The following is a 23,486-nucleotide window of genomic DNA, read 5'->3' as shown; positions in this document are numbered from 1 at the left end:
TTTTTTTTTTGTGAAAATGAAACACTAATTTTGGATTGAAAAGTAAAAACATTTTATTCAAAGTACTGACCATTGCTTTCTATACATTTTGACCACCTTTCTGGCAATTTGTGGACACCACGCCAATAGAACTGTGTCCCATTGATGAAAACAAATGGTAGTCGGAAGGTGCCAAGTCTGGTGAATACGGCGGGTGGGGTAGCAACTTCCCGCCAAGTGTTTTGATTGTATCCTGAACCAGTTTTGCTTTGTGTGCAGGTGCATTGTCGTGTAAAAAAATTACTTTGCCATGTCTTCTGGCCCATTCTCGTCTTTTTTCAATCAATGCATAGTTCAAATTGATCATTTGTTGTCTGTAGCAATTAGTATTCACAGGTCCACTGGGTTTTAGAAGCTCATGATACACCACACCTTTCTGATCCCCCCAATCACAGAGCATTGTCTTTTTGCTGAATTGATCTGGTTTTGCAGTCGATGTTGATGGTTGTCCCAGATTAACCCATGATTTTTCCTGTTTAGGATTCTTAAAATAAATCCATTTTTCATTGCCCGTAACAATTTGATGCAAAGTTGATTTTCTTTCACGTCTTTGAAGCAAAATTTGACAAATGGTTTTTTGGTTTTCCATCTGTCTGTCATTCAGTTCATGTGGCACCCATTTTCCACACTTTTGGATCTTTCCCTTAGCTTTCAAACGGTCAGAAATTGTTTGTTGTGCAACATTTAGCATTGCTGCCATTTGTTTCTGACTCAAAGTATCATCTTCATCCAATATTGCTTGCAATTCGGCGTCTTCGAACTTTTTTGGTGGTCTTGCACGTTCTTCATTTCTTACATCAAAATCATTATTTATGAACCATTGAAACCATCTTTTGCATGTTGCTTCTGATAGAGCATGATCACCATATGCCTCAACAAGCATTCGATGTGACTCTGTAGCACTTTCTTTCAAATGAAAACAAAAAATTAATGCTTTCCGCAGGTACGTGCCGAGTAAAACTGTGAGGGACGGGAAAAACCCACCGTGGTACAACAACAAAGTTAGGAAACTACTGCGAAAGCAAAGAGAGCTCCACTCCAAGTTTAAATGCAGCCAAAACCTCTCAGACAAACAGAAGCTAAACAATGTCAAAGTTAGCGTAAGGAGGGCTATGCGTGAAGCGTTCATTGAATTCGAAAGTGAAATTCTATGTACCGACTTGACAGAAAATCCTAGGAAGTTCTGGTCTTACGTTAAATCAGTAAGTGGCTCGAAACAGCATATCCAGACACTACGGGATGATGATGGCATTGAAACAGAGGATGACACGCGTAAAGCTGAAATACTAAACACCTTTTTCCAAAGCTGTTTCACAGAGGAAGACCGCACTGCAGTTCCTTCTCTAAATCCTCGCACAAACGAAAAAATGGCTGACATCAAAATAAGTGTCCAAGGAATAGAAAAGCAACTGGAATCACTCAATAGAGAAAAGTCCACTGGACCTGACGGGATACCAATTCGATTCTACACAGAGTACGAGAAAGAACTTGCCCCCCTTCTAACAGCCATGTACCGCAAGTCTCTAGAGGAACGGAGGGTTCCAAATGATTGGAAAAGAGCACAGATAGTCCCAGTCTTCAAGAAGGGTCGTCGAGCAGATGCGCAAAACTATAGACCTATATCTCTTACGTCGATCTCTTGTAGAATTTTAGAACATGTTTTTTGCTCGCGTATCATGTCATTTCTGGAAACCCAGAATCTACTTTGTAGGAATCAACATGGATTCCGGAAACAGCGATCGTGTGAGACCCAACTCGCCTTATTTGTTCATGAGACCCAGAAAATATTAGATACAGGCTCCCAGGTAGATGCTATTTTTCTTGACTTCCGGAAGGCGTTCGATACAGTTCCACACTATCGCCTGATAAACAAAGTAAGAGCCTACGGAATATCAGACCAGCTGTGTGGCTGGATTGAAGAGTTTTTAGCAAACAGAACACAGCATGTTGTCATCAATGGAGAGACGTCTACAGACGTTAAAGTAACCTCTGGCGTGCCACAGGGGAGTGTTATGGGACCATTGCTTTTCACAATATATATAAATGACTTAGTAGATAGTGTCGGAAGTTCCATGCGGCTTTTCACGGATGATGCTGTAGTATACAGAGAAGTTGCAGCATTAGAAAATTGTAGCGAGATGCAGGAAGATCTGCAGCGGATAGGCACTTGGTGCAGGGAGTGGCAACTGACCCTTAACATAGACAAATGTAATGTATTGCGAATACATAGAAAGAAAGATCCTTTATTGTATGATTATATGATAGCGGAACATACACTGGTAGCAGTTACTTCTGTAAAATATCTGGGAGTATGCGTGCGGAACGATTTGAAGTGGAATGATCATACAAAATTAATTGTTGGTAAGGCGGGTACCAGGTTGAGATTCATTGGGAGAGTGCTTAGAAAATGTAGTCCATCAACAAAGGAGGTGGCTTACAAAACACTCGTTCGACCTATACTTGAGTATTGCTCATCAGTGTGGGATCCGTACCAGAACGGTCTGACGGAGGAGATAGAGAAGATCCAAAGAAGAGTGGTGCGTTTCGTCACAGGGTTATTTGGTAACCGTGATAGCGTTACGGAGATGTTTAATAAACTCAAGTGGCAGACTCTGCAAGAGAGGCGCTCTGCATCGCGGTGTAGCTTGCTCGCCAGGTTTCGAGAGGGTGCGTTTCTGGATGAGGTATTGAATATATTGCTTCCCCCTACTTATACCTCCCGAGGAGATCACGAATGTGAAATTAGAGAGATTAGAGCACGGACGGAGGCTTTCAGACAGTCGTTCTTCCCACGAACCATACGCGACTGGAACAGGAAAGGGAGGTAATGACAGTGGCACGTAAAGTGCCCTCTGCCACACACCGTTGGGTGGCTTGTTGAGTATCAATGTAGATGTAGATGTAGATCATCACTTTCTGGTCCAAAATTCGACATTGTTAACACGATGAAAACATATGATGTTGTTTGTTCCATGACTTGATGTATACTAAATATCTTTGACAGATGTCATCCAAACCAAACAAAAAAAAAAAAAAAAAAAATTAAGGCTCATTCACAACCAATGTTCACTATCGACACATTTGTATCTTAACACTCATTTCATACTGGTACACCTGGTAAATTTAGAAGGACAAAACATCTGAACAGGTTGCTACATGACTCCCCCCTTTATTGCTAACAATACTGCAGATTGAATTTCACACATGGGCCATCCCTTGTAACTACTTCTTTCATGACACTGGGTGGTGTGTCACGTGAGTCACTGGTTCTAACAGGGAGCAGGATAGTAATCCTCAACATTGGTCTTGGTGACGCAGTGCCTGCTTGCCTGTGGTGCTCATGGAGCACAAGAACACCTCTTTCTGCTGATTTTCTATCTTCTCTGGTTTGCACTCCATGGTCATCGTAATGTCTGTTGTATCCAGAAAAGCTGGCTTGATCAAACGTGATGCGACTTGGTGGGTGTACGATTGATCATTATGTGGAAGATGTTGCTGGCCCTACTGACTACTGGATACAGTCCATCATATGGTGGCTGCAATGGCTTAGGCTCAGCATGCTTAAGACCACTTGCGTGCACTTGTCTAGCTCTGGAAAAATGGTAGAGTGTCTTACCAACTGATTTCTAGACATTATTTGGTCTCAACAGGCATATATGTTGAAACTTGCAGGCAGATTAAAACTGTGTTCCCGACCGAGACTCGAACTCGGGACCTTTCCCTTTCGCAGGCAAGTGCTCTACCATCTGAGCTACCGAAGCATGACTCACGCCCGGTACTCACAGCTTTACTTCTGCCAGTATCTCGTCTCCTACCTTCCAAACTTTACAGAAGCTCTCCTGCGAACCTTGCAGAACTAGCACTCCTGAAAGAAAGGATATAGCGGAGACATAGCTTAGCCACAGCCTGAGGGATGTTTCCAGAATGAGATTTTCACTCTGCAGTGGAGTGTGCACTGATATGAAACTTCCTGGCAGATTAAAACTGTGTGCCCGACCGAGATTCGAACTCAGGACCTTTGCCTTTCGCGGGCAAGTGCTCTACCATCTGAGCTACCGAAGCACAACTCACGCCCGGTACTCACAGCTTTACTTCTGCCAGTATCTCGTCTCCTACCTTCCAAACTTTACAGAAGCTATCCTGCGAACCTTGCAGAACTAGCACTCCTGAAAGAAAGGATATAGCGGAGACATGGCTTAGCCAGAGCCTGGGGGATGTTTCCAGTATGAGATTTTCACTCTGCAGTGGAGTGTGTGCTGATATGAAACTTCCTGGCAGATTAAAACTGTGTGCCCGACCGATACTCAAACTCGGGACCTTTGCCTTTCGCGGGCAAGTGCTCTACCATCTGAGCTACCGAAGCACGACTCACGCCCGGTACTCACAGCTTTACTTCTGCCTGTATCTCGTCTCCTACCTTCCAAACTTTACAGAAGCCCTTCTGCAAACCTTGCAGAACTAGCACTCCTGAAAGAAAGGAGATAGTGGAGACATGGCTTAGCCACAGCCTGGGGGATGTTTCCAAAATGAGATTTTCACCCTGCAGCGGAGTGTGCACTGATATGAAACTTCCTGGCAGATTAAAACTGTGTGCCCGACCGAGATTCGAACTCAGGACCTTTGCCTTTCGCTGGCAAGTGCTCTACCATCTGAGCTACCGAAGCACAACTCACGCCCGGTACTCACAGCTTTACTTCTGCCAGTATCTCGTCTCCTACCTTCCAAACTTTACAGAAGCCCTCCTGCAAACCTTGCAGAACTAGCACTCCTGAAAGAAAGGATATAGTGGAGACATGGCTTAGCCACAGCCTGGGGGATGTTTCCAAAATGAGATTTTCACCCTGCAGCGGAGTGTGCACTGATATGAAACTTCCTGGCAGATTAAAACTGTGTGCCCGACTGAGATTCGAACTCAGGACTTTTGCCTTTCGCGGGCAAGTGCTCTACCATCTGAGCTACCGAAGCACGACTCACGCCCGTTACTCACAGCTTTACTTCTGCCAGTATCTCGTCTCCTACCTTCCAAACATTACAGAAGCTCTCCTGCGAACCTTGCAAGGTCGCAGGAGAGCTTCTGTAAAGTTTGGAAGGTAGGAGACGAGATACTGGCAGAAGTAAAGCTGTGAGTACTGACATATGTCTAATTCAAGTGAGAAAATATTCATGCTGCACATTTTATGTAGCAGTCTCTTCTTCTTACATGAACCACTATTTCCCTTGTGAACCAACTGTTTATTCTGTTAGATTGCTGCATAAGTTCATAGAATTTTTCTACAAGCTGCACATAAAAGAGACTTTAGTGATTGATAATATTCATCTTTACTATTTACAAAAGTCTGCCAATGCTGGGGTAACTTTTCGATTCCGTGACTGTAGAAATCACATGGTTTTGAGGCTAAGAACTCGTCGAGCCATGTTTGGAGCTCATGTTCATCCAGCAAGGGAGTTATTTGAAGGCTGTTTGATAAAGGGTGTAAAATGGTGGAATCTGAAGGTGCAAAATCAGGCAAATGAGGTGGGTGGGAAATTACTTCCCAATCCAACTGCTGTGTGGTGTTTCTTGTCAGTCTAGCAGAATGCGGGCAGACATGACCAAGGAATAGCATTACTTCATGCAGGCTTACTGGTCATTGTTCTTGAATTCCATCTGCAAGATGTCTCAGTTGTTGACAATAAATATCAGTAGGGGAGGTTACACCTCAGGGAAGCAATTCATAGCACACCACCCTGATGCTGTTCCACCATATGCGTAACAATACTTTTTGTGGATGCATGCAGGTCTTTGTAAGGGCAGTTGTTGCTTTGTTTGGGCCCAACCATTGCTTTCTTTTCCTTGTGTTAACACAAAGACACCATTTCTCAACACCACTAACAATACAGGGTAGAAATGTTCAGAGCCAATTGATGACGAGCAAGGAGAAATGCATCTATGGCCACCCTTTGATTTTTGTGATGTAGTACCCTTACACTCAGTTATTGAATCTTCCCCATTTCATACAATGGTGGAATGATAACAGTTCATCACATTTGCCAGGTCTTGAGTACAGTGAGATGGATCATTGTGGATTAATGTGTTTAAAGGTCTTCATCAAACCCTGAAAGTCTTCCCGAACGAGGAGAGTCAGTAATGTCAAAATGATCCTCCTCAAAATGAGAAAACCATTTCCTTGCTATACTCTATCCTTCCAGTGGCATTATCCCCATACACAGTGCAAATATTTATACTGCCTCCACTACTGTTAGCCCTCAGCTGAACTCAGACAGAAGGATATATTGGAAATGTTCAGATTTTTCCACTTGGCACTCCATTTTCTAGTCTCTTCAGCTCCACTCACTATCTCCAAATGACAAAATGGTGACACATAAATTCAAATAGCAACAGTGAAGTACAAATAAAAAATTACAATCAATAAATAAACCCATGCCAAAAAGAATACTAACATGCAAAACAAAAACACTATGAAATAATGCATCAACCTAATAAACTGCTCCTTATGGTTATAATTTTCTGTGGAAATGCAATTTGAAAGTAACAACTTAATATATTAGTAAAGGTGTTACATTATTCATTTAGGTTAGTAAGTTCCTAAACCTGTTACCACTTTTTTTTGTTTAGTAAGCCATTGGACTGTTTTATATGTTATCCTAATTATAGTATCTACATGTGGTGCTTAAAGATACATTGTATCCAATGCCGTGGTTTACTTTCAAGCTTAATGCTTGAAATAAATTGTCACAAAAGCTACATTGATAATTTTTAGTGAAATGCTGTATAAACTGTCCATGACTAGAAACAAATGTAAAGCTGATACACAAATGTCTTTCACTCTCTTTTACTCAGGTAGCAGCATTTACTTAATTTAATTTGTAGGATGTAGCAATGTTCCAAAGGGACATTTGTTTCTACTTTCTTATAAAAAGTCAGTCTTTTAAGTCTCCGCAAGTTATCAAATTGCTTTCAATTTCGATTACTTCTTAGTAATGATTACAATTTATTTAGGAAAGGTTCAAAATTTCCTGGTGGTGATTGGTAATCTATAGCAGTAATCAAGTTGAACTTAGTAATTTGTATAGCTGCAGTCTGACAGTCCTTTTTGGCATTCATTTGAGTTAAGTGAGATAGGATAATAAAATCTATATTTTCAATATGAATCAGGACAGACTGCTAGTCACCACAACTCACATGATGAGGCATTAACAGGCAGGCCTTGGTCCAGTACCTGTTCCAGGCATCCTCCTGCTACCATCTACTCCAGTCCTGTGACTGGCATTTCTCACACCATGAAAGACAGGACAACCTGTGAAAGTTGCCATGTGGTCTACCAATTTAGCTGCAACCAGTGTGCTGCCTTCTATGTGGGTACAGCCAGTAACAAACTGTCAGTCCACATGAATGACCATTGCTAAACTATGGTGAAGAGTTAACTAGACCACCCACTTGCATACTGCACAGCATGATATGGTTGACTTCAGCTACTGCTTCAAATTTGTGCCATCTATATTCTTCCCACCAACACCAGCGTTTGTGAATTTCACAGGTCGGAACTCTCCCTGTAACACATCTATTATTCCCATAACTACCTAGCCTCAACATTCACTAGTACTATCATCCACCTCGAACATCACATATGCCTTCTATCTCCCCAAAGGTCACTTGCATAATCCTTTTCTCCTTCACTTCCTCTGGCCCTCCCCCTCTCCCATTAGCACAGCCTCCCAATGCTGTGCCTAGCAGCCCACCATCCTGTCTCCAATACAACACTTTATACTCCTACAGACAGAACTACAACATCTTCCCCCACCTCTACCCTGCTACCCCTCCCCCACCCTGCTATCCCTCCCCCTTCCCACCCAACACGTCTTCTGTACCATCACTGCTCACCACAATCGGGCCTCAGCACTCAGAGACAACAGTGGCAATGTGTGTGTATGTGTTTCTACACCTGAAGAAAGGTTATGTCTGATAGCTTAATATTATCTGACAATCTACTGTTAAACTTACCCGTCCATCACTCAATGCCAGCTCTCTGTGGTGAGTAGCAATATATCATAGTTCATGTTGTTGTTATTCCATCCCAGATTTTCCATTGCTTAAAATCTGTATTCACTAAATATATAAATCACCATCCAACCCTGCTTCTGTGCTTAATTTTATTCCTACAACAGTGAAAAGACAAAATGAAATTAGTTATTTTTGCATGTTGAATTAGTTCAGAGTTAAGCCAGCGATCAGAAATGCATATTACTGATATATCCTTTAGCTCACCTGTTAGTAGTACATTAATTTCATCAATCATACAAGGGAGTGGTTCAGTCTGACACGTCAAAACTTATCTGGGAATTTTTCACAGAGGAAAGATACACCAAATGAAATTTACTGTCAAAATTTTAGCTGTTAAGGCACACTGAAAGTACTTAAAAAAACACTTATAACAATGGTTTATACAGCTCATCCTGCCTTAACATGCGAATTGGCGAATAAGCAGACACAGCCATACCAATAGAACATAGCACCATCTCGTGCAAAGACCAAAGTGCAAGCACATGAATTTTAAGCATGTAAACCATACCTGAAATGCTGCAAATCATCAATTTTTTGTGCAACATGCAATTCATAGTGACAGCTAAACTTGTTACTCAAGGAAAGATAATCAAGACAGCATATGATGTTACATTACAGATGACTTCCATAAATCGAGACTTTAATTTGTCGGCCCGATGACAGAAAAATTAATGGATTCAGGCACTTCACAGCAATTACTAATTTTATTTAGGCAGGATTAGCATAGAGTAAGAAATGGCCATGCCTGTTGATCTGCATACTGTGCTGTGTTCCAGGCATACTTGATCAGATTGTTAAAACACGGTGATGCAAACTGACAATGTGCAAAGGACTCAAGTTTAACAAGACTGCTCCACTGATAAATTGGAAATAACAAAAACCTATTAGAAGTTGTATTGTGCAACAGTTTTCTAAAAAAAAAAAGCTTTACACTGTCAGATAATTTCTTTATCATCAGTCTGAATCACACTATTAATTCGGATGGAATGCGAATTATATTAAGTCTTTTTGTCCTCTTACAGACTGAGATGTCATTATGTCCAGATCAAGAGACCAACAAAAGCAGTGAATTATTTTCTGAATCTGGTAAGAAGATACTCAAGATCTAATGTTGAAAATAATTCTCTCCCGTTTTTCCAGATTTTGCTATGTCAGTCACAAGATTATTGGAACTAAACAATATTTTTTATATTTTTTGGTCCTAATTTGCCTTGAGGTTCCTGAAGACAGATATAAAGCTGTGTAAATAGTAATCCACTGATACTTATCACTGGCATTATTGTATGCAAATATGTTGTAGCATTCATTGACTGCACAAATGGCTGTCTCTTTACTCAAAATGATAAAATGCAGCTCATGCACAGTTTTTGCATGAAATATAACTGACTGGCTTTAAACACAGCATGTTAGGGGGTAACAAAGAGCTTGATCTTCACATCAGCTACAAATTTCTCTATAGTATTACCTGTTAATCACATCTCCTTCACACATTGACTTGAAGGGAACTTTGTAATTTTGCAACTTCCTATTCCACATAATTTCCTGAATCTGTTTAAACAGGTTGCAAAACCCTGAAAATGACTAATATTCATTTCACTTGCAATTCACAATGTGCAGTCTCATAGATCTCTCACGGTAAAGGTGTGTCAATTCTCACAAGCAATCCTAAATCTTTCAAATAGTTTTTCTTTCACACTTTTGTGAGTTTCACTTTGGTGTATATTTCAAACTTGTGTAAATATTTCTTCTATTTATACAATTCACGATCAGTAATTATGAAACAAAATGGGCTTTGCACACCAATTAATTTCATGCGTTTTCTCTCTTCTTCATTTAACCAAAAACTTTAGAGCCTCTTCTTTGCCTTTGAGAGTTATTACCTGTACATGTTTTATTTGGGCTAGGAATGTACTGCATTTTTGTTCTGGACTTTAATTAGCTCAACAATCAACATTCAAACCACAATTTATGGACTTCTCAGAGTTATTTCCTATATATTCTACTGTCTCCGCAATTTCTAATGAAATGTCCACATCATATGAATGAATGTCCAAGAAATTAACTAATAAATGACACATATGTAGGTCCTCAGTGGAAGTTACGTAAAACACTGGAACCTGCATAAAGACAAATGCTATTAGCAAGCATATATGAAGAAAACAAAAAGAAAATTGTTTTATCTCTACTGTTAACCTTACTGACACTGTAAAGGCAACAGCTAATTATTATGGATATTAAATGAGTAACAAATTCAAATAAATAAAAACTGTAAACAGTTGTGTCAGAGAAATTATGAGTGGAAACTGAAATTCACTGTACAAATCATGATTGCATTGTGCCATTTTGTCTCTTTACTGATGTACTATCAGTTGAGGATACATGCCCACCATTTTGTGCAAGTGCTGTCTGCTACAGCTATGGATGGGCTGCCCCTGGTGGACTACTGATCTGGCAATTTTCAGAGGTGTCTTTTATTTATTTATTTATTTTTTTAAATAGTTGCAGTGTATCTTAGCAGCTAAAACTTTAACTTGTGTTTCCTTTGGTGTATTCTTCTTGTAAAAAAACTTATGCAGCATGTTATCACCATGCCGGATTGACTATGCAGGGTTTGTACATCATGGTGATACATTTTTTAGGTCGGTTTCATTCGCAAGTTGTTAGCTGTATGTCCTGTTTACAGCAGCACATACCTCTAGTTTATATTCAGATCACTAGTATACTGCTTTTTCTCTCTTCTTCCTATTTGCACACCAGTTCATAAATGTATGTATACTCTTGCTTTGTTTTGGCACTGTCAGTTTATAGTCTTTTTTGACCAATCTCTTTCTAATAACCAGAGTGTTGTTGCTGTATTTGTTGGTTTGAAATTTTGCTTGACAGCTGTGTTTCTGATTCTTCCTTTTTGCTTGTTTATGCTCACATACTGACCCCTAATTGTCTGTCTGTCGTTGTTTGGTTCTTTCACTTCACGATGCTGGTTATTTTATTTGTTTGTCCATTTATTACTCTACTTATTTTTAATTTTTTTTAATTTTGACCATATGTATCAAACAGATAAGCCTATTTCAAATCTGAATGTTGTCTCAGTTGTTCAGGTATAGACGTTGAACTTTATATTTGTTTCTTTCCAGCCATTCCATTTCAAAATTTACAGTCAGTCTCTTCCTACACACGTTTGCAGCAATACTGATTTTTTTCTCTCATGAATAATTAGCAGACCTGTTTTGTTGTTGTTGTTGTTGTTGCTGTTGTGAGGATCATATCTGAGAGCTACTGGATGAGTTATTACATCCGTTTTGGGTGTTGGTTTCAATAAGCATTTCAGATAGCCCACTGTGTTCCTCTGAAACACTTTCTAATGCTCATCAGTGTCATTTGAGCAACCACTAACTGTTAATATATTGTTCAATGAGAGGGTTTGATTAATTGGTCCATATTTTAACAGCTTCTTTGACTGGGGCACCAGATTTTATAATACTTTGTGCAGAGAACCGATTAGTTGTCGATAGTAATTTTCTATGTGAAATTGGCAATCACAGATAGAGGGTAATATAAAGGAAATAGCATGTCATTTGACCATTTGTGTTGACATCATTAGTAATTAAATTTCACCTCATTGTTACACATAATGCCAAATAGCCTTCCCTATTTATGTGTTTCAGTGCCATGAATTCTAAGTCTTGACTTTAAACCCCAATCTTTTACTTTCTGTTTCCCTTACATATCTTTAATGTATTCATTAGCCTAATTTTGCTTTTCATATTTCAATGTCTTTGCACAAATTTTTCCTTCCTATTTCCTTTTAAATTATCATAAAGGACACTCCTAAACTCTCAACAGTGACGTTTGTTTCTAAATGTGTCTGACTGTACAATAATTTCAACAAATATTGTTATTATGAATGCTTTCACATGTTATTACTCCAATCAAAAATGTAATACACTAGATTTTTACTCTGGTATGTAAGTTGAGAGTATAGCATAAGTATATATTTTGTTGTACATTTATAGGGACAGATGCTAAATTGCTGTCAAATGTATACTTTACATCTACACCTAATTAATGATGTCTTATGTATTTCAGGGATTCGCTTATTGTGGCCATATCAAACATACTGACATCATTCTTTGCGGGCCTGGTCATTTTTTCTGTGATTGGATTCCTTGCTCATGAGTTGAATGTGGAAGTAAAAAAAGTTGTGGATCAGGGTGCAGGGCTAGCCTTCATTGTTTATCCAGAAGTGGTGACACACTTACCTGTCTCACCTTTGTGGTCCTTGCTTTTCTTTGTGATGTTACTTACACTGGGCCTCGACTCACAGGTATGAGACTTTTGCAGTTGTTCTGCTCTTGTCTGTGTGTATCTTAAATGTATTATTAGTGTATTATTTCTCATGACTCACAGTCAATGTTTCTCTGTATTAGTATCTTGAGGAGCACTGCTGAGAAACTTACACTTCTGCATAAAATAAGTCATTTTCATTTTTTTTTTTAATTTCCTGCCCTTGAGATCATCATTTTGCCTTTAAGTTCCTGTAATTTTTTTTACTGATTTGACTGTGGTTCTTGGTGAAATGTTGTAAATAATTATACAAGAAAAGACACATTTTTCCATGTGTTTCACAAAATTGTGTTTTATTTTACATGACTTAGGTTTTGGGTTATGGGTTCATTTTCTAATGTCGCTGTTTCAGTTATGTTGTATGTATCACCTAATATGAATGAATCAAATAATCTGTAACCATCAAATAAGTTAAGTAGTGTTTCAAGATAAACCAAAATGTTACAATATGAATGTAGAAATATATTACAACCCCCTACATATCACCCCTGTGTGGACAGTAAAGTTGGGCACTGAGGTGTTTAAGCAATTATTCTTCCTGTGCTCCATCGGTGAATGAAATGGGAAGAAGCCCAATAACTGGTAGATCTGCTATGGGAAATACCCTCTGCCACACACGTCACAGTAGTGTACAGAGTATAGATGTAAATGCAGGTACAACAAAGAAGTTAAGTGTTGATATGAGACATTGTTGGAGTACTGTGTGGTAGTTTATAGGTAAAATATAGTGTTTCTCACTACACAGTGTTGGCAGCACTATTGAACAGAGAGTTGTGGTTGTTTCAGGAATTTTCACATTATTCAAGGATAGGGTTTCATACAAATTACATGGGACTGAGATAAAACGTAGTTCTCCTTTAGTTATTTTGGCAAATCCAGATGTGGTGAGATAGGAGCGGCTGTTAAGTTTTTCAGCAGCAGTTCTGGGTGACCCTTCCAAAAAGGTCTGAAAGTATATCTCCTCTTGCTCATGAATAGTACAGTATTTTGACATGTATGGAATATTTTTGGTTGCTGTCCAAACAATAATGCGCAGAGTTGGAGTCTGTCTTTTTATGTTCCTCTGTTCTCTTGGTATGGGTATGTTTGGGCTGATTGTGAGTATAATTTTGTTGTCAGCAACCATTTTTAAGGGTCCTTCAATGTCTCAGATAAATTGTTTATGTAGGCCAAGCCAAGACCAGGAGCAGATCAAGCAAGGAAAAGTGAGGGACACTGCATTTCATGTTTCCGAACACTGAATTTAGTATTTTCCCTGATGTATCATTTGTTAGTGTAACACTTTGTTTTCTTGTTAAGACAGGACCCCATATATGTAAGGGGACTGCCATTAGTTTCCATAGCACCATTTTATGATCCACCCAATCAAAGCTATTGGCTAGATCATGGAAAATGACAGCAGAATATTTTACCTTGTTTAGTTCTCCTGTAACTGGGCAAATATTTTATCTTGTTTAGTTCTCCTGTAACTGGGCACGTGATATCATAAGTTGTTTTTGTAGAAGTACAAGGTATTGTTAAAATATTATTTTCAGAGAGGTGGTCAATATTCTGTTGTAAGCTTTCTTCATATCAATTTCCGATGATACAGGAAGGAGTGAGATGGGCCTTTAATTAGAGATCTGTTGCTTTTATAAATGAAAGTTGCCAACACATATTTCAATCATTCAGAAAACACGCTTTGACTCAATTATAGAGATAACTCTCAAAGGGCATATTTTTTAGGACTTTGATTGAAGTACCGTCATGCCAAGAACAGTAACTACTTCTTAGTGACATAAAGTTTTCTGTGCTCTAATTAACAAATAATTTAATGAAACTGATGTCTGGTGGTGGAGTATATGATGCCTGTTTGTAAATGTTTTAACAGATCTCCTTTTGATGACCATCCTTTGACCATGTGTTTTCATGTACTTTTTAGTAAGAATTCATTGAATTTAATAATCAACACTTTAAATATAGTATCATCTGTCTCACTAGTACTGTCATCAGTGAGTTGAATATCATTCACCTCATCAGATTTATTCATTTTGTAGCTAGTAACACTCCAAATTGTCTTTTGCTTTGTTTTTAGTATGTGCACTGTACATGTTTTTTGCATTTTTGATGACACAGTGACGAATTTTGCAGTACTACTTGTAGTAATTTTAAGTCTAGACTAGGGTCAGTCATTGGTAATAAATTAACCTCTCCCTTCCTGGCACAGAATACGTTGATTCTAGATTTTAGCCGCCATTTCTTTTAGCTTCCACACTAATTGACCGTGGATAATTTTAAAGGAAAACAGGATTAATAGTGCGTAAGAATTTTGTCGTCTACTGTGTGCTGTTGGTAAAATTTTTCCCATTTTTCAACTTGTAAATACTTGCAGAGTAGTCTGTGTCAGTGTATACCTTTCTGTGATATAACAGTAATGTTATAAAAAGCCAAGACAGCTACTCATCAGAGGAGATGTTGAGTTGCAGACAGGCATAACCAAAAGACCATTCATTATATGTTAAAGTTTTGGCCAAAAGCCCATCTTCTCAAGCCGAAAACACTCACATTTACACAAGCACAACCTACACAGATATGGCCACTGTCTCTGGCCATTGTGGCCACACTGCCTGTGATATTTTAATTTTTCCCTTATTAGTTCAACTTCATTGATGGGAGAGCTTTGTTGATGTCATTTGACCACCATGGTCAGATAAAACATTTATTATGGGTACATCTATTATCTGCAGATGATGAAGAAATTGATGAAATGTATGACGAGATAAAAGAAATTATACAGGTAGTGAAAGGAGACGAAAATTTAATAGTCATGGGTGACTGGAATTCATCAGTAGGAAAAGGGAGAGAAGGAAACATAGTAGGTGAATATGGATTGGGGGGAAGAAATGAAAGAGGAAGCCGCCTTGTAGAATTTTGCACAGAGCATAACTTAATCATAGCTAACACTTGGTTCAAGAATCATAAAAGAAGGTTGTATACCTGGAAGAATCCTGGAGATACTAAAAGGTATCAGATAGATTATATAATGGTAAGACAGAGATTTAGGAACCAGGTTTTAAATTGTAAGACATTTCCAAGGGCAGATGTGGATTCTGACCACAATCTATCGGTTATGAACTGCAGATTGAAACTGAAGAAACTGCAAAAGGGTGGGAATTTAGGGAGATGGGACCTGGATAAACTGAAAGAACCAGAGGTTGTAGAGAGTTTCAGGGAGAGCATAAGGGAACAATTGACAGGAATGGGGAAAAGAAATACAGTAGAAGAAGAATGGGTAGCTCTGAGGGATGAAGTAGTGAAGGCAGCAGAGAATCAAGTAGGTAAAAAGACGAGGGCTTATAGAAATCCTTGGGTAACAGAAGAAATATTGAATTTAATTGATGAAAAGAGAAAATATAAAAATGCAGTAAATGAAGCAGGCAAAAAGGAATACAAATGTCTCAAAAATGAGATCGACAGGAAGTGCAAAATGGCTAAGCAGGGATGGCTAGAGGACAAATGTAAGGATGTAGAGGCTTGTCTCACTAGGGGTAAGATAGATACTGCCTACAGGAAAATTAAAGAGACCTTTGGAGAGAAGAGAACCACTTGTATGAATATCAAGAGCTCAGATGGCAACCCAGTTCTAAGCAAAGAAGGGAAGGCAGAAAGGTGGAAGGAGTATATAGAGGGTTTATACAAGGGCGATGTACTTGAGGACAATATTATGGAAATGGAAGAGGATGTAGATGAAGATGAAATGGGAGATAAGATACTGCGTGAAGAGTTTGGCAGAGCACTGAATGACCTGAGTCGAAACAAGGCTCCGGGAGTAGACAATATTCCATTAGAACTACTGATGGTCTTGGGAGAGCCAGTCATGACAAAACTCTACCATCTGGTGAGCAAGACGTATGAGACAGGCGAAATACCCACAGACTTCAAGAAGAATATAATAATTCCAATCCCAAAGAAAGCAGGTGTTGACAGATGTGAAAATTACCGAACTATCAGTTTAATAAGTCACAGATGCAAAATACTAACACGAATTCTTTACAGACGAATGGAAAAATTGGTAGAAGCGGACCTCGGGGAAGATCAGTTAGGATTCCGTAGAAATGTTGGAACACGTGAGGCAATACTAACCTTACGACTTATCTTAGAAGAAAGATTAAGAAAAGGCAAACCTACGTTTCTAGCATTTGTAGACTTAGAGAAAGCTTTTGACAACGTTAACTGGAATACTCTCTTTCAAATTCTGAAGGTGGCAGGGGTAAAATACAGGGAGCAAAAGGCTATTTACAATTTGTACAGAAACCATATGGCAGTTATAAGAGTCGAGGGGCATGAAAGGGAAGCAGTGGTTGGGAAAGGAGTGAGACAGGGTTGTAGCCTCTCCCCGATGTTATTCAATCTGTATATTGAGCAAGCAGTAAAGGAAACAAAAGAAAAATTCGGAGTAGGTATTAAAATTCATGGAGAAGAAGTAAAAACTTTGAGGTTCGCCGATGACATTGTAATTCTGTCAGAGACAGCAAAGGACTTGGAAGAGCAGTTGAACGGAATGGACAGTGTCTTGAAATAAGGATATAAGATGAACATCAACAAAAGCAAAATGAGGATAATGGAATGTAGTCAAATTAAATCGGGTGATGCTGAGGGGATTAGATTAGGAAATGAGACACTTAAAGTAGTAAAGGAGTTTTGCTATTTAGGGAGCAAAATAACTGATAATGGTCGAAGTAGAGAGGATATAAAATGTAGACTGGCAATGGCAAGGAAATCGTTTCTGAAGAAGAGAAATTTGTTAACATCGAGTATAGATTTAAGTGTCAGGAAGCCGTTTCTGAAAGTATTTGTATGGAGTGTAGCCATGTATGGAAGTTAAACATGGATGATAACCAGTTTGGACAAGAAGAGAATAGAAGCTTTCAAAATGTGGTGCTACAGAAGAATGCTGAAGATAAGGTGGGTAGATCACGTAACTAATGAGGAGGTATTGAATAGAATTGGGGAGAAGAGAAGTTTGTGGCACAACTTGACTAGAAGAAGGGATCGGTTGGTAGGACATGTTTTGAGGCATCAAGGGATCACAAATTTAGCATTGGAGGGCAGAGTGGAGGGTAAAAATCGTAGAGGGAGACCAAGAGATCAATACACTAAGCAGATTCAGAAGGATGTAGGTTGCAGTGGGTACTGGGAGATGAAGAAGCTTGCACGGGATAGAGTAGCATGGAGAGCTGCATCAAACCAGTCTCAGGACTGAAGACCACAACAACAACCAACAACAACATCTATTTCATGAACACAGTTGAATTTAGAAATAAATTGGCAATCGCTGTTATGTATGTGTTCATATTCTTGCTGGGAATGTTTCTGTGAGGTGCAATCTGAAGCTGCACACCATTAACTCAATTTGCCCTAGGTCATAACTATCCTAGACGAAATTATTGTTGAAATCTCCACATACAACTACTTCTACTAAGGCTAATTAGTACTGTCTGTGATTGGTCAGTAAAGTCTTAAACATTTTGCACTGGGGACCTTAGAATGTTGATCTGCTATCCTATAAGTTTGAAAGTGTATTACTAAAGTACAAGCACCCGAAGACCTGTTCAGTGCAGTTATTTTTAGATCTGTCATCTGGGTTTTATTCCACTCTTTCTCCATGTTATTCTTACAGCAATGTGATACTAACTTGTATCCATCTAGATACATCTGCTAATTTTTTGTGGCTTCCAAATGTGCAGTTATTGATAACAAAAGTTGTTTTTCTTTGCATAACAGACAATACAAGCCATTCAAATTAGAATTTCACTACATATAACTTAATCCAATAATTTTTTTTATTTATTATGTCAAGTAATGTTTGACTTATTTAGACAATTGGCACTAAAATTCACTAGTACCCTTGTACCACATTCTGACTCATTCCACAGTTTCTCTCTCTCTCTCTCTCTCTCTCTCTCTCCTCTCTCTCTCTCTCTCTCTCTCTCTCTGTCTCTCACACACACACACACACACACACATACACACACCACACACACACACACACACACACACACACACACACACTCCCCTCCCACCCCCCCCCCCCCCACCACCACCCTTAAACTACATCTTGTGACATATTTCACATAGGTAACTTTTGCTTATGCCAATTTTTATTCGATTTAACCTGAAAGGGAATCATTAATGTGCTCATAAATTTATGATCAATAAGCATTTGGAAACAGAACTGGAATATTATTTCTAATGACTGAGGTGAACATCATTAGCTCACTATAAAACTATTCCAACCATTAAGCAAACTAAGTGTTCACTGACAGAAGTGGCCAATTGACTGAGTCTCTTCTGGCAGCTGGATTGATAACTTCTTATCAGGCTTCTTATTGCCTCTCTGCTAGATGACACTCCTAGAATTGCTCTGTTACTAATTGTCTATTCTATGTTATCTCCTTCATTTTGGTATTCTATGTAATCATTTTGTCTGTATAATTTTTGAATTCATTGATTCTCTAAATGGTGCACATTTCTGTTACTAAGTTGCAAATGTTGTTTAAAGTCCTCATTCAGCCTGTGTTGATGATATAAAATACGATGATAGGAATTTTCAGCAAACAAGGTGACATTTAAGGAATTTGAAGTTCCATCAGTTTGCATTTATTTTAACAATAGTTCTGATATGACAATCAACCTCAATTTGACATTGCCCAATAGTAAAAAATGATAGGTTAGTAGCCAGTGCTTCCCAAATCTGTCCTGTGATACCCTGGCTGTTGCAAAAATGAAGACAGACAGAGAGTATGAATAAAAATCAATTAAATAATGTTGATGATCCATTGTAAAGTATATACCATGCAGTTCTGAATATTCAAAAATTAATGTGGAACAGGAATAAGGATAGATATATTCAATCTCATTCCACAATTTTTAGAAGTTGTGTATAGAAAAGTAAGCTCCTTCATCTTATTAATTATATTAATGGTAAATCTGTTCACTAAATAATTTATAAATATAAAATATATGTTTCATAATTATATTTTTAAGCTAACAGCACCAACTGTGCACTTCAGTTTCATTGGAGGGACCAATGTTTGACTTGGGGTGCTGCAGAAAAATTCTGAAATTTTAAAGGTGTCAGGAACCAAAAAAGGTTGGGAAGGCACTGGTTATTATTATTATTATTATTACTATTATTATTATTATTAACCTAAATCTATGATTTGATGATAAATGGTGACTGTTTGCAACTGAAATCTAATTATGCCTGATTAACTGTGACTAACTATTTAACAAATATTATTTTTGATTACCTGAGACTAATGGTGACTAACCAATGGTAAATAAATGTGATACTGCTTGCCGTATGTATTCATAGCCTAGCACAGAAAATTTTCTACTAATTATCTACAAGATGGTAAAACACAAATGCACCTTCAATAATAATACTAATAAAGCCCAAGGTGAAGACAGTCTCACAGCAGAAATTCTAAAATCTGTTGAAGATCTCATTATCAGAGTTACAAAAGAAAAACCAGATTATGTCTGAGACACTGAAACAATCTCAAAAAACTGGAAGGTTGCATTAACTCACCCACTTCTAAAAAAGGGGGTCAAAACAGATATCAGAAATTACAGACGAATTTCAATACTACCCTTAGAATACAAAATATTATTGAACTCATTCTGCACAAATTAAATGCTCAGTTGGATAAACAAACTGGAGTGTATCAAGCTGAATTTAGAAGTAGCAAATCCTGTCCACAGCAAACCCTAAACCTTAAACAAGTAATTAGTTACGTGAAAATATCTAATAAAAAATAGTGCTTATAGTTGCTGATTTAAAAAAAGGCATATGTTTTCAATAGATGGACTCCTTCCTTGAAACCTTGAAGGAATTTTCAGTAGATAGAAAACTCTGGAAATAACTAAATCTTACAAACACAGAATCTAGTCCCTTCCAAATTGTATCAAGAGTCAGATAAGGAGGCATTTGCCATCTTTGTTATTCAGTTGTGTTCTGAAAAAGGTTATAAGACAATGGAAAATAAATGAAAAAACCAAAGATTAATTAACTTCACAAAGCTGGGTAGATCAAAAGAAGAAATAAATTGAACCTTAGACAATGCAATGAAAAGACTAGAACTACTGAAGGAGATAGCTGAAAATGCAGGTCTGCAAATATTGTTGAAAAGATAGAAATACATTACCATTAGAGTAACTCATCAAGAATTTTATAAATCAAGTATACAACACCACAAAAAACAGACACCTTTAAATATCTGGGTCAAAATATAAACATAAAAAGTGAAAAAGAAGCAATTAAAATCAGAACCTGAAAAGAAGGAAACAGCATACATGGAAGTTAGATGGCTTTACAGTAAAAAGTGTCTTTCTAGTGATGTTAAATTAAGGAATTATAATACAGTTGTAAAATCAGAAGCCCCTGTGGGTTGGAAACACCACTTTTATGAAGATGCACAACAGTGTTAGAAGATTTAGAAAAGTGAGAAAGAAGAATCTTGCAAAAATATTAGGTCCTGAAGGAATGATTTAAATGTTCCCTTCTATGTCCCTTAGGGGCACACATATATAAAGAGGCCTGCTAATTAATAAAGACAACAATAAGTGATGAGATGTGCCAAAAGAGGCATGTGAGCTGGTTTGGAGATGGTATTCCTAGAAGCTAACAACTACAGTAAAATTTAATAAGTTACTATCTCTTAATCAAGGTGGGTCCTTGCTTGTGGCAGAGTCCTTGAAGAGGGCAGACCATGCATAGTTTGCAGTACTTTGTTCAGCATCACCTGACGGCATGAGAAGATTCGCTTCAGTGACGTGCTTGGCAGTAAAGGGGTGCCAAACAGTCAGGGATGGAACAGTAATAAACTTGCCTGGCGCACACTGCACTATGTACACCACACTGCACACAGTGTTCCAGGTGCTGATATCAGCAGGATGAACCAGACGTCCAACATCGGGCTTGGTACAGCCACAGTCAAGGGAAGCCTCTCAAGGGAACATGGCTTGAGAAGATGCCACAGAAGATGCAGTAGCACTCCTCTCATTAAGTGGACCACAAAAAATGCTGACCTTGGATGCAGGTGCAAAACTGTGCTGTATACACATACTCCAGCAAAGTACAGCAGATGACGATGCAAGGCATGTGGCATTGCGTGGGACGATCTGCCGAGAGCACAGCCAGGAGATGGTGCCTGATCAAAGTGGGAGAAAAGACTGCCCAAGGAACAGTTCAGCATGTGTAGCATCGAGAAAGCTTGGTAGTGTATGATCTACATGCAGTGGGAGTGGTCAGTGAGGCTGCTGGGGAGATGCGGTAATACCTTGACTGGTAGGCACTTTTCACTTGTTTACAGTCAGTGCAGCCCATCGTTTGCTGCTACAAGTGGAGGCAAATGGAAGGAGATGTCGCACAGTGCCCCCCCCCCCCCCCCTTTCTGTGGGGGAAACATAGGTGCCAGCCATGCCGAGGACTGTTTGGAGCTGACAGGATGCTCGCTGGGGGGCATGCATGAGTTGTCACTGCTGTGACCATGCTATGGTTTCCAGTGAAAGGAAGGGCATGGGCATCTCCTGTGCACAACATTGGGAGCGTCTGAAATGGTGTTGCTGCTCCAGTGGTGTGCTAGTGGTGATGGTGATGGCATTCTTTCAGGAGTGGTGGGCACCTGTGGTGGAGCCAGGGCGATGTTTGCATCGGCTGGAGGCTGTGAAAGGACAGTGCAATGGTGACATCAGGGTCCCAGGTGCTGGGAGATGTGTCAGTCATGTAGGCAGTTGGTGGTGGACCAGAGGCAGCATCGGCTTGGGGTGCATCAGACACGGCATCAGCAATGACATGTCGGGAACAGTGTAGAGGACAGTGTTGGCCTGCATTGTATTCGAGACAGGACTAGTGGTGCTGCGATTCGGGCCATTAGTAGGTGGGGGCAACTCACCTCACTGGTGCTGTGGTGAAGGGGGGCCTCTGGGACATAGGCCGGCTTGAACCTGTCAATGGAGACAGTTCTTGCACCCCTTTCAGACAAATGGAGAACATCTTGACCCCATGTTGCAGCACCAGATGGGGCCAAATATTGAGTACAGATGGTGGCTGCTATGTGTCCACCCATAGCGTGCTGTGAGGTCACGGCGGATGAAGGTATGATGCTCATCATGATGTTGCAGAGGTGTTGGTGGCAGCTGGGCCATGAAGCCTTGGAGCTGCTTCACAAAACCTGGGATGGTGCTGTCAGGAGGAAGTGGGGTTGCCTCCAAAAAATTGCCAGGGATGGTGAGTGACTGTGGTTCTGTGTGTGATTTGTAGGCCTAGAAGTATTAGAGATAGGGTAGCAGACCATTCAGAGAATAACATGTAAGGGCAGCCTTAAGTGTGCGGTGGCATGGGTCAACCATGCCGTTTACTGCAGTGTGGTAGCTGGTGGTGCGGTGGAAATTGGAACCGCAGGTGGCCATCGGAGATCAGAAGAAGGCAAGGTGAACTGGTGCCTGTGATCTGTAGTAATGTCATGGAGGTCTCCAAATTGGGATACCCAGGTCTGAATGAAGGCTGCAGCCACAGTTTTAGCTGAAATATCAGGGACAGGGGTGGCCTCCAGCCAGCATGTAAATCTGTTGATAATTGTTAGCAGATATCAACATCCAATGGAGGAGGTTAGTGAGCCGACAGTGTTTAGTGTATGTGCACGAAATGGTGTTGTGTGGGGAAGGGGGGGGGGGGGGGGGGAAGGCAGCTGCAGGGGAGGGAACATGCTATCTGATCTTAGCACGGAACACAGGACTGGGTCCAGTTGCTGCTGTCACGTTGAATGCCCAACTAGAAAAAGTGTTGTTTCATGAGGGTGGCAGAAGTATGGATTACCTGAGTGTGCAAGGCAATGGACATGGTCAAATGATGTTTTCAGAAGGCAGGAAGGAGAAAGGGGCAGGGTCGATCGGTGGAACCACCAGGATGTGAAGGATCCAAGAGGACGTCACACCAGATCTTGTGGTCAGTGCAGGTTATGAATCCTAGCTGGAGATTGAGGCCAGAGTCGGCATT

The 23,486-nt window shown here is 39.6% G+C and overlaps 1 protein-coding gene across 1 annotated transcript in view; it reads left to right on the top strand.

The window, feature by feature from the left end:
* Positions 1-23,486, top strand: part of LOC124805414 (sodium- and chloride-dependent glycine transporter 1-like) — a 224,514-nt gene that overhangs the window by 139,806 nt on the left and 61,222 nt on the right. The window contains exon 6 of the mRNA XM_047265976.1: positions 12,188-12,425. Coding sequence (XP_047121932.1) covers positions 12,188-12,425 — 238 coding nt within the window. The remainder of the gene's footprint in view (positions 1-12,187; positions 12,426-23,486) is intronic.

Source organism: Schistocerca piceifrons, chromosome 7 (assembly GCF_021461385.2).
Source record: "Schistocerca piceifrons isolate TAMUIC-IGC-003096 chromosome 7, iqSchPice1.1, whole genome shotgun sequence".
NCBI lineage: Eukaryota > Metazoa > Arthropoda > Insecta > Orthoptera > Acrididae > Schistocerca > Schistocerca piceifrons.
Note: the sequence above shows the minus strand (reverse complement) of the source record. Positions and strands in the feature narration are given on the sequence as shown.